Source organism: Nelumbo nucifera, chromosome 1 (assembly GCF_055504915.1).
Source record: "Nelumbo nucifera cultivar China Antique chromosome 1, China Antique-T2T, whole genome shotgun sequence".
NCBI lineage: Eukaryota > Viridiplantae > Streptophyta > Magnoliopsida > Proteales > Nelumbonaceae > Nelumbo > Nelumbo nucifera.
The window spans coordinates 118,243,239-118,255,018 of NC_142649.1; the positions used below are offsets into that span (position 1 = coordinate 118,243,239).

An 11,780-nucleotide genomic window follows, 5' to 3' on the forward strand; every position below is an offset into this window, starting at 1 on the left:
CGTGTGAATTGGGATCATCTCCCACGATTGCACGGAAGATGCTCCCAATGCACGAGAGTGATGGGCTGTGGGGCGCGCTCTATCGAGACCCCATCCGAACTCGCCGTAGACTCGTAGAGCATTTAAAATGAGTCCATTTAGTTTCAATTAAATGCCCAACTTGTCCTTTATAACTAGCTTAGCTACTAAGGCGACAGGTGTTCAATATTTAGAGGGCGTTTTCGTAATTAAAATGCACCTTCTCTCTCCTTTCCTTTTTAACGACCCCCAAAAAACGCCTCTGCCTCATTTTTTTTTTCTTTGCTCTGCTCCAAGCCTCCAAGAAAACTGCGTATTTGTCGTCAGTAAACTGAAATCCACACGTTTCTCCTTCCTTGTTCTCGTTAATGGCGATCGGCAATAGTGCGCCACTCTCTCTATCTTGTTCACCCCTCATAAGGAATCAAGTCCGCTCTTCGTCGTTTTGTCAACAATTGCACGGAACCCCACTCCGAAACTATGGTACCTTTCCCTCGCAATCTAGAAAAGTGACGGGGGATCGAGTCTCTTTGGGTCGATACAGGTTTTCATCTTTGAAGAAGAATCCAACTCGGTCCTTTAAGGTGTTCTGCCTTCGCAATTACGGAAGTAACTTTCCATGAACAGATATCTTTTTATTTCATTTACCTTTTTTCCCTTTTCTGTTCAACTTTATTTTCTCTTGTGCAATTGAATGCTAGATGGGAATGAACTCACAAGGGATTTGAGCTTCCTTTTCTTACAGCATTTTGAGCTGTTTGCTGTTAAATTTGGGTTTCGTTATTTTCTTTAATGTTTTGAGATTAGTGTTGTTTACATGCTTATTCATAGATATGATCTCTTAGATTCCATGGGCTGGAATGTGCATCTTCTGAGATTCTTTGTTTTCTTTCTTCCCTTTTTCTCCTCTTATAGTTATAGTTGCACCATGTATTAAAATAAGGGTATAAATAAATTGTTAGGTGAAAGGGGCGAAGTTGAAACCAGAGTTAATATTGTTGCTTTCTGCTACTTTAAAATTTGATAGACGAAAGAAATGGAGGTATATGATTGATGCTTATTCAAAGTTGATTTTTTTTTTTTTTTTTTTTTTACCAATGGAAAAAAAAAAGAAGTTAGTTATTTTCCCTGCTTTTCAAACTAACATGACTAAGTAGAGGTTTTAGATTTACTTGTTATGTCATTGGATGGCCCATTGAGACTCTGTGATGTATATTTGCAGCAGCGGTGGTTACTCAAAACTCCTGGGATGAATTAGTTCTGAAAAGTGATATTCCTGTCCTTGTGGAATTCTTTGCCAGTTGGTGTGGTCCCTGCAGGATGGTGCAACGGGTAGTTGATGAGATTGCAGAAGAGTATGCTGGAAGAATCAAATGCTATATACTTGATACAGATCGTGACATGCCAGTTGCTGACGAGCATGGCATCAACGCGGTTCCTGTGGTTTTGCTGTTCAAGAATGGAGAAAAACAATACTCTTTTGTTGGTACCCTGTACAAGGAGACTTACGTGGAAGCCATCGAGAAGCTTCTGTCCTAAGGTTGCCATGGTGCATTCTGGCCTGTAAGGTTTTCTTGATTTTTCAGTTGGGTGATTGTTTAACAGTTAGTACATTTTATACGCTTATACTTACTAGAGGTGTCATCCTGTAAGGATGTCAATCTAATATACTTATTTTTTGGGCGGGATTGACTGGCCTTCTCATTTTATACCCATATTCATCCCTTGGAGACTACTTACTACACTGTACACTGTCAACTTTGTCTCCTTGTAATCTGAATTGAATTTTATTTCTATGTAGACCATCCTCTGTTAACAAGTACATAGTTGATCACTCTGACCAATGTTGTCTCTTTTTTTCTCATTGAAAGTTTGAAACTGAGGCTGAGAATTGATTCGATACTTCATTGTTGTCTATTTTCTTATTTGGTTGACAGACATGTAATTAAAGTTGAATGACATCCTCTTTGAGCTAATTCATGTTCTCATAGCAGTAATAGTTGCTCAGTCTTTGCCAACATGAAATTATTGGCAGAAAGGAAAGAGAGGTGCCTATTACCTTGTTGTCTCAACTAAATTGAACTCATTCACCTTCCATCACCAAATTGGTAAATCTTGCTGAAAGAAGATTGGTGTTCGATCTGTAATTCATCTACTGCTTTGCTTCCTCTGGGTACTAGTGGTTTAGTTTTGTGAATGAAATTTTGACAAAGTTACTCGCTTTTATTCTTGAAATCTCATGCAATATTGCAATAGTAACAGTTTAACTGGGCCAGTTATTATTTGTATTTTTCTTTTGGGGATCAAAATGAGCTGGGTTGTTCAGAATAACAAGGATCTATATATTGGCCTTATAATGCAGGCATGGAAGCAGGGAAAAGATCCATAGAAGGAGAAATCAAGATTCTTCGTATTGTTGAACCAATTGCAATTTTGTAATTTTTTCTGAGTCTTTTCTGATTTATTTTATGGTTTGCTAGTTTCTTAGGAATAATGTCAGTAATTAGTAAATTTAAAGTATCAATTTGTTCTGTTTTCATGTTTTTGGTGTCACTGGATAGGTAGTTGAGTTACCTATCCGATAAAACTAAGCTCTTGTAAATCTGACGTATTTTGAGGGAGTTATGGTCATTTTACTGATAGGGTGTCAATTTTAGAAGCTAGAATTCTTATTGTCTTTATGGGTTAGCTTAGTTTTAAAGTGGTTGGAATTTATTTTGGATAAGTTTCCTAGTGTTATCTTCTTCTCTCTCTCTAGTGTAATTTCTCTTCTCGTTCTTTATTTCAGACCTGAATCTCTTCCTCTCATAATTTAGATCCTTAATTTCCCTTTTTTCCCACCATATTCTGCAAAGTAGGACTTTTCTCCCTTCTTGCTTAAATCACAACTTCAGATTACAAGTCCACAATGGCTCTTTAGGCCACCATTTATTGGAATTGCCCCAAGTGATTTTAATTGCTGAACATCGACCATTTTTTATGTCCCAGAAATAAGATTCAATGGCTTTTGCAGCTGAACATTAGAGGTTGCACCATGGGGTGGGACATCACACAAACAGGCTTTTGTAGCTCCCAAATATTGCAGACTGCTCTTCCAACAAGCATTGGCAATCTTGTCTAAAGTTCACATTACCCAATTCCATTTCGGTTTTGTTGCTCACCCAAACAGTCCTGGTGGGAACCTACCATCCAGACCTTGTCATGATCATAATGGACTACAGATTTTAATAATATATACTCAAGGGTGTTACGTGTATACAACTATTCAGTTATGTTCTTCCAAATGGCACCTTGAATCTTAATAGAATTCTGCCATAAGCAAAAATGGTTTAAGACCATATCTGTTGCCATGTACCTTCACAATTGCATCTCTAGGTTTATGACTGGGTAGCAGGACTTGTTAAGATCTTTAATGGTCCCTGTCAACATCGTTCAGCAGTCAATAAGAAAGTTTCTCATGAGACCAAGGTAGAAGAACCTACTTGTCCATTTAGAGCTGTCATGTAGACAACCTACAAGTAAACATTAGCTTAACCTCCAGGAACGGTTATAGAGCCTATTAACATAGAATAGGATTTTGAGTTCTTCAGCTTGCTAATATGATGACCTTGTAGTCACATCTGAGTTCGACCTGATTGATGCCACTGGTTGCAGGGTCAACTGTGCCCAACCAAATGGCAAGCGATTCACCTAGGTCAACCGAGATACTTCCTCTCTGGTGTTTCAGTAAGTATTCCAGTCCCTTCCTCCCGGAAGTTTTAAGACTCGCCATTAATTTCATAACTTCTTGGTGGTGGCTCTATTGGATCAGGCTTTAGTTTCGTGATCTCCCATTCCATGGTGGTCAAAGATTCTGAGTTGAACTGTCAGAAGAGTTCACAAATATAACCTTATTTAACCTTCAAAATAACATCACTTAAGCTTAGTTTGGAAGGAGTACAAATATAAATATGTACAGTACAAATTTATACAAAAGAATACAGAATATAGGATTTTTGCTCTACATATTTGTATTTGTACTCCTTCCAAATGGAGCCTTACGAGTTGGGACGAGTTACAGATGTTTAAGAACTTGTATGGCCATTCTATTCTCTAGTCTCCTTTCACATAGGTCTTGCTTTTCGAGCCCACGCCAAGTATTGTTCTGTTGTGCCTTCTGAGCCCAGCCTCTCTCTCTCTCTCTCTCCAATCTATATGATTGGCTGGACATAGCATTTATAATATCAGATTTTCAAGGGATGCAATTCCAACTATGCCACTGGGTATCAGATTTTTTATTGTATTGTAGTGAGGAGTATCGGTTTTTATTGGCCTATTGGCGTATAATCATCAAATTAAAAAAATAAAGAGAGAACACATCAATTAAATCTCTAAAAATTATAATTTTTGAAGTATTAACGAGATTTATATTGGTTTTCTATGAGAGATAATATTTTTCAACGTTTCTCAAATTTCCAAAGTCTTCAATTTTTTCTAAGGCTGTGTTTGGAAACGATGCAAATAGAATGTAAATCCCAGTTCAGGGTAAATTTGTACTCTGGTTCATTTTTGCCTGTGTTTGGTAACATTATATTTATGCATTGACAAATAACTAAAAGTCTGTCTGTGCAAAACTAACCCAATTTTGTAATTTATATGAACTGTTTTACATTACATATTTAGAGTCACACTTATTTGCATCGTTTCCAAATATAGCCTAAGACTCAGTTTGGAAGGAATGCAAATACAAATATATAGAGTACAAAATCTTGTATTTTGTATGTATTTACAGTGTACATTTTTGTATCTGTACTCTTTACAAACTGAGCCTAATTGTCCATACATACTTCATTTAACCATTAAAATATGTAGCTTTTATACACTAAGGAATTTCATATAAATCCCATAGATACGCCTTAGGTTTAGTGTCATCGATATATCTGTGGGATTTACATTCCTATCCTAACCATCCACAATATTCATGTATTTCTCGAGCATAACCCAAAATATATTTTAAAATAATCTTTACTATACTCCTGGGATATTGATACTTTATTCACAAAACTAATTTGCTCGATATTTTCTTGTCCATCCTATGTCAAAGAGTGGGAGGGTGTCTGCAAACTTTTTTGTCTAAAAGGAGCTCTATCATTACTTGGCCTAAGTGGAGTTTTGAGTTTGGGAGGGCTTTAACTTTTATAAGCTGCGTCTGACTGGGCCACTTTGAAGAAGCTTCATCATAAAATTTGATTTCTTAACTGATTTAAATGAGGTGAGGTGGGCTTGGCCTTGCTTCACTGATCTCTTCTTGGGCTCATGGGCTAATACTTTATATCAAACTTGGCCCAGGTTTACTTATTTAGTTAAGAGCACTTAAGCCCAATTTAGAGTCCCCATTCAGCTATTCTGAGAGAGAAGTCTGAGTCAGTCCGGATCTGCTTCTGCTACCAACAAGACGCTACCCGGTGATAGTCAGCAGTTACTTCTCGTTACGGTGGTCGACCAAAAGGAATTGCCTCCTCGGATTACTTTCTAGTGTGAAAACAAATAAACCCATGGGCCACACTGACACTGCTGAAGCATCATAGCTTCAATGGCAATGGCAAGCTTCCTTCATTTGAGGCGAGGGTGGTGGGGTCTGTGAAGTGTGAAGAGTGAAGTCCACTCCGGAGCCAGCCAGATCCACTGGCCCACTGCCAATCTGGACCGAGTTCTACGCCAAGACAAAAAAAGGTGTTGTCCCACTTCACTTGTCCTCGTCTCCACGGGTGCGAAGGATAATTTACATGTACCCCTAGGCGCAGAATAGAGATAAATGGGTTTCTGAAGGGTAAAAATCTCTGATAAAGTACACCAGATGGTTCTTCAGTCTCTTACAAACCGTTTGATCTGAATATGAAAAACTACCTCGTACAATCTAAAGATTGAACCAAGGGCCATGATTAAGACTTCATTTTGTCTCTATGTGAAGTGAAATGTTACGACGCGATACTCGAAGCCTCTCGTTGCTGTTGCCCCTGAGTCCCTGACCCTGACACAGCTGTTGCCTAACATGTGCGCATGTGAGTCTCTGTCCCCTCCTTAGTCCTTTCTTCTGTATTACGCGTGTCTCTTTATCTCTGCAAAACGGGGAAAGAAAGTTGAGGGAAGCCAGTGAACACCCCAAAAAACCCACAATCCCATCTTCTGCTTTCGATCTGAAAGCTGGGGAGGGGAGGACATCCATGGCTTCCTCAACTTTACCAAAGTTTGTGATACTGCTAAGTTTATATCTGGTGTACACCACTTGTGGCCAAGGTGTTGGAGCTCAGACTGAGGAGACGAGTTTACAGCTAACGACAGAGGCCCTCGAATGGCCGTCGGCAATGCCGTTCTACGATGAGTTTGGCGAGGAGGCAGACGTAGACGGTGGGATTGGTCGGAGGTCTCTGTTCTGGAGGACGACTCACTACTACATTTCGTACGGTGCTCTCTCTGCCAACAGGATCCCATGCCCACCTCGCTCCGGAAGGTCGTACTACACACACAACTGCTACAAGGCCAGAGGCCCTGTTCATCCTTACACCAGAGGGTGTTCAAGGATCACCCGTTGCAGGAGATAGATTGGCGGTCTCTTTGGTTTCCTCCTCCTCCTCCTCCTCATATATAGGCCTGCAGCAGCTGGGTTTGTCTTCTTTTACTTGTGTATTTTTGATTTAGTGTTAGCTTGTGTTTATCCTCTCGGTCTGGTCTTAAAAATCTTGGAGATCTTATGAAGTTTTTGAGCGAGTATGATGGAGAGTGGAGACTGTTTTTCCTTTTTCTTTGTGTTCAATGTTCAATGCCTTCCAAGTTCCATCTCTTTACGTATGCCAGCAGTGTATTTATAGAAATATATATTGAGGATCCTCCTCTTTCATTCATACTGCATAATGGGTGAAATTTAAAAAGATGCATTTGGTCGAGCTCTCTGCCGAAACTGATCTAACCTTGGAAAAAAAAAATCTAATTTTCTTTTATTTCTTAAATGAAACACGAGGTTTTCTTTTGCTCTTGAGATTGAGCTAGTGCTGTTGTTTATTTGGGGTTTTTGAAGGAAAATGTGAGTTGACATTTGGGTCTGATAATAGGGGGAAATAATTCTGAAGTTTAAACTCTGGGATTTCAAAGGAAAGTTTAAAGGAAAACCAGATTGGGAATTGGAGATTTGGGTTCTGAGGAGAATGAAGGAGGGATTGGTGAAAAGTAAGGCATTGTGGTTTAATGAGTGAGATATAGATGGAAAGTTTATGAAAGAACCTTTGTCAAATTGCATTCAGATTTTCCACGATTCCATCTGGGCATGTGTCGGTCAGGTTCCCATGTTGGGTTAGACCGTCTGGGTTTGGTTCTTTGGTTTGAATTTTTGATTCGCGTTCTTTATTTCATGTCTTTTTGTCCAGGCTTAGCACCAGGAGTTATATTTTACTTTATGTGCTCGGACTAGCATTGATGGAGAAGCTGAATCCTGGGTCCTGGCTGTGTTTACTGTTTAGTCATTGGGGTGCCAGAATGGGATGGTCCTCTTATGTGGGAATTGGGATGTGAATGAGAAGCACATAGGCAGTTTGGAAGCAGTACAAATGCAAATATATACAGGGTAAATACATACAAAATAATACAAAATATAAGGTTTTGCACTCAAAACCTTGCAAAGAAGCAAGTCAATCACCCGGGCTTGAAACTCCCACATTTAAAGTAAGTCAATAGTGTGAATGAGTTGTTTAAGGTGATTTAATGCTATGTTTGAAGGAAAAGGAAGGGAAAGACAGGAAACCTATACAAGGTTTGTAACATGGTTTTTAAAACCGACCTGGAGATTAAACTGGTCAGGGTCCGGTTATCGGATCAAATGATCGGCTCATTTTAACAAAAAATAAAAAAAATTTAAAAAATAAAATAACTATCAAAACCGTTTGAATGGTTTGGACGGTTCAAATGGTTAACTGCCTGGTTCAATGTTTTGTTGACCAAAATTAACGGTTTTTTGAGAAAATTTGGTTTTGGGGGAAAACGAAACCAGTCACCTGACTAGTTCCCAGTTTTTCTAGTTTGACCGTCCGGTTTGGTCCAGTTTTGAAAACCATGGTTTGTAAAGGTTTCCTTACTTTTCCCTTCCTTTCCCTATCTTTTCCTTCAAACCAGACATAGCCTAAGGTTAAATGTTACTTTAACTTTTAGGTTCGAAATTCACCTCTACATAAGCAGTAGTGTTTGTGTTTGTATGGCGATCTCCAACCCACAAGAACTCTATCCATGTCTACCCACAAAGCACTATCTCCATGCATTGGTAACATCTTTCCATGCATAATTTATCTATATGTATAGTAAAATGGTCTACGCCACCATACCTCTCCTTTGCTCCATTACCATTTACCCCCATCCTACATTCTCCTTGACTTTCCTCTTCCCTTCCCACCACTCCTATTAAGCCAACTCAGCACCCTCCGTCTCCATTTCCTAATTATCTCAATATATTTTACCTAAAACCTCTCTCTCTCTCTCCCTCTCTTTCTCTACAACTCATGTTTCTCACTCTCTCTACCCTCCTTAATTAACTCAACTCATCTCTATCCATTCTTATCCTATTGAGATGCCTCTTTAATAAAAACATTCCTAAGATCTCTCTTTATCCCCTCTCTCCTAAAACTCTCTACACTCCTAATTTATTGTTCTTAAAACTTTCGTAAGGTCCTAATTCATAAAACCTTTCATAACCAACTTTTTTATACTCTTAACTAATCCCCACTTCCCCACTTCCCCACTTCTAACTAAGACCTCTCTCTCTCTCTCTCTCTCTCTCTCTCGCTCTCGCTCTCGCTTTCTTGCCACGGTTCGGTTAACCGAACCATGGGCATATTTTGCAAACCAAATCGGTGGTACCGTTTTTTTTTCATTTCTCCAAATCGTAACCGAATCGGTACCATTGGTTAACCGGCCCGTTAGTTTCAGTTTTTGACTGGTTTGGTTCTTTGGTTTTTTATATTTATAACATATTATATAAATATATATAATATTATATTATAAATAATAAATGATATATAATATATTTATAAATAGATTCTTATAAATATAATATGAGTAGATATTTATATACATAATGAATATATATTTATATATGAAAAATATATAAATATATATATATATATATATATATATATATCGGTCGGTTTGGTTAATCATCGGTATCTTTGTAGGTTAACCGAAAATCGAATCGGTCCTTTGGTTTTTTAAAAATTTCAAACTGAATTTGGTTAACCACATTTTGCGGTTCGTTTTTTTTTGGTTTGGTAGACCCATCTCTCTCTCTCTCCCCCTGATCCATTGATGTGGTTTATTGGATCCGGTATGGTTTGGTTTTCATTAATCCAACCCAATTATGACTCATTTACTTTGAATGGTACATTACCTATTGTTTATAATTAATTATTTTATTTTATTATAATTCATATTAAAATAAATTAATTATTTTTGTGATTAATTAAAAATTCCCAAACAATATTACTTTTTTTAATAATTAATAATTTTCATTTTAGTAATATTTTTGGGATTAATTACTAATATTATTGACGATTTACTAATAGTTTGTCAAAATTAATTAATTCTTTTCAGGATTAATTGAAAAATACCAAAATTCACTTAAAATCTATTATTTGCATCCATGATTTATTAAAAATTGCCAAAATTTGTTACCAAAATATATCACTGTTTTTAGTAATTAATTATTACTGATATATTAATAAGGGAAAATTTTTTAAACTACCCTTATCATTTAGTTAATTGATTAATTCTGTCCGTACTGTTTACATATTGTCTAAAGTTTCCTTACTGTTTTTTTGGCAAACATCCCTTACCGTTAGCTTATCGGCTTTAATAGAGTAGAGTTCTGTTGGGTTTGTGATAAATAGTAAACAGGGCTTGAGACTTGAGACGTTGAATCCACCTCCACCAAACCGGATTGAAGAAATTTAAGAGATTGATGAGAGAGAGATGTGGGTTTCTCTTGCTTTCGGCATTTCTTTGATGAATTTCAGATAGGCTTATTGGATTAGAGCGGTGGGTTTCTCTTGCTTTCGGTTTTCTTCAGATGGACTTATTGGATTAGAGTGGTGGGTTTCTCTTGCTTTTGGTTTTTGTTTGATGAACTAATCGGAGATAGCTTCCATCCTCAAAAACAGTTCATATGACAAGTTTTACATCTTAATTCTTCTAAAAAATGTATATTCAATTTGCTTCTTGTTACTTGACTGGATTGTAGACAAATATGTGAAAAACGCTTGGGCCGTCCTCGCGATTCAGGAGCAATCGGAGATAGCTTCCGCCCTCAATCTCCTAAATGTCGCCTTTGACTGGGATAGTTAAGATTTTGTCTTTCAGAGCGCAAGGTAGGTCGGGTTAAAGGGTTTAGAAGCTTAGGCACGAGATATGGAGGTTAGATCTGAGAGTCCTCATTTTAGGACTGATAAGATTCCGCCTCTGCCCCTAGGAAACTCTAGTTGCCCTTAGGGAACTCTGGAATCCACGGGATATAGGTTCTGGGGCGATGATGACCGTTGTTGCTTGATTACTCCAGTCCAACAAGGGCAATTTACCGTTCCACCGTTCCATAGAGGAAGATGATCGGGGAGAAGAACGGGTTTTCAATAGGGCGAAATAGAGCAGTACAACAGACACAACGTTAGAGAAAAGCTACCGCCTACTAGTGTGTGAAACAACCCATCTCATCGGAGATGGAGATGGAGACGGATGAAGTGGACTTAGACAATTTGTTAGAAATGGCACTTTTGAAGGACAATCACAAATATCCACAGAAGTCCGTAAAGAAAAAATATTCCGTTATACTGCTGGTCCGAAGTTGCAGCAGTAACCGTTGAAGGTTCATGGACCATAGTGGATGTCATTTTGAAACAGGATTAACAGAAGGGTGAAACTGACATTTCATCATATCTGTTAGAATTTAGCAATGACAACAATTGTCAAAACACTTGGGGGTACTTTAAGACAATATGTAAAAATAAGGGTAAAGGTAGTCAATTAGCTAAACCATAAGGGTAGTTTAAGAAATTTTCCCTATTAATCATTCATGATTAATTAAGTAGTGATATATTACCAACAAATTAATTAATTATTTTATTAATATTAAAATTTAAAAATTAATATTTGTTTCATGAATAATTAAATTGATTATTAAATTAACTATTATTACTGTTAATAATAGTAATATTTTTATAAATTAAGAATTATAAAATTAATAATTCATAATTAAGAATTATTAACTATAATTATAAATTTATGGGAAAATTCTTGATCAGTACCCTGAACTTTAGGGGTTGTGTCAAGTCAGTCCCCGAACTTCAAAACGTGTCTATGTAGTACCTTGAACTTTCAGAATGTGTCTAATAGTCCCTGTCACATGATGGCATGTGCCACTTAAAATTTTTAAAATATTAAAACTACACTTGAAAGAAGACACTGTTCATTGTCTTCTACCTTGAGACCAAAGAGTTGTGCCATTGCTATGACAATGCCTAGAACTGACGACGATGCCAAGAGTAGATTTGAATGAACCAACGATGGTGCTGAAAACTGACCAAGTTGGTGACGGATGAAACTACCATTGCTATGGTTTCCTATATATTCTTTATTTTTTTTATTTTATTTTATGTAGCTGACGAAAATTTCCTGTATATTCTAAAATCCATCTTGGATTGTTGCTACAACCTTCTTATCTTAGCTAGGGCACAAGGTGGAATGACAACATAGTT

At 37.4% G+C, this 11,780-nt stretch overlaps 2 protein-coding genes across 5 annotated transcripts; both read left to right on the top strand.

Annotated features, from left to right (window-relative positions):
• Nucleotides 1-273: 273 nt before the first annotated feature.
• LOC104601759 (uncharacterized) lies at nt 274-3,694 on the top strand. Of its 4 annotated transcripts, none has more exons than XM_088893938.1 (3): nt 275-627; nt 1,241-1,581; nt 3,673-3,694. In XM_088893938.1, the coding sequence occupies exons 1-2, from the start codon at nt 387-389 to the stop codon at nt 1,555-1,557; spliced, it is 558 nt and encodes a 185-aa protein (XP_088750064.1). In that variant the 5' UTR covers nt 275-386; the 3' UTR covers nt 1,558-1,581; nt 3,673-3,694. The 4 variants fall into 4 exon arrangements, with proteins under 4 accessions (XP_088750069.1, XP_088750064.1, XP_010263517.1 ...); XM_010265215.3 differs by lacking the exon at nt 3,673-3,694 and adding an exon at nt 2,381-3,606; XM_088893943.1 differs by lacking the exon at nt 3,673-3,694 and having other exon boundaries at nt 274-627; nt 1,244-1,858.
• Nucleotides 3,695-6,221: 2,527 nt separating this feature from the next.
• Nucleotides 6,222-6,599, top strand: LOC104601758 (protein RALF-like 34). Its single transcript, XM_010265213.2, has one exon. The coding sequence runs from the start codon at nt 6,222-6,224 to the stop codon at nt 6,597-6,599; it is 378 nt and encodes a 125-aa protein (XP_010263515.1).
• Nucleotides 6,600-11,780: the final 5,181 nt, after the last annotated feature.

What these genes read in the sequence shown, in the direction of transcription:
- LOC104601758 (XM_010265213.2), top strand. Translation starts at nt 6,222, where the DNA reads ATGGCTTCCTCAACTTTACCAAAGTTTGTGATACTGCTAAGTTTATAT.
- LOC104601759 (XM_088893938.1), top strand. Translation starts at nt 387, where the DNA reads ATGGCGATCGGCAATAGTGCGCCACTCTCTCTATCTTGTTCACCCCTC. An exon ending in CTGCCTTCGCAATTACGGAA is followed by an intron (nt 628 to 1,240) that starts GTAACTTTCCAT and finishes GTATATTTGCAG; the next exon opens with CAGCGGTGGTTACTCAAAAC.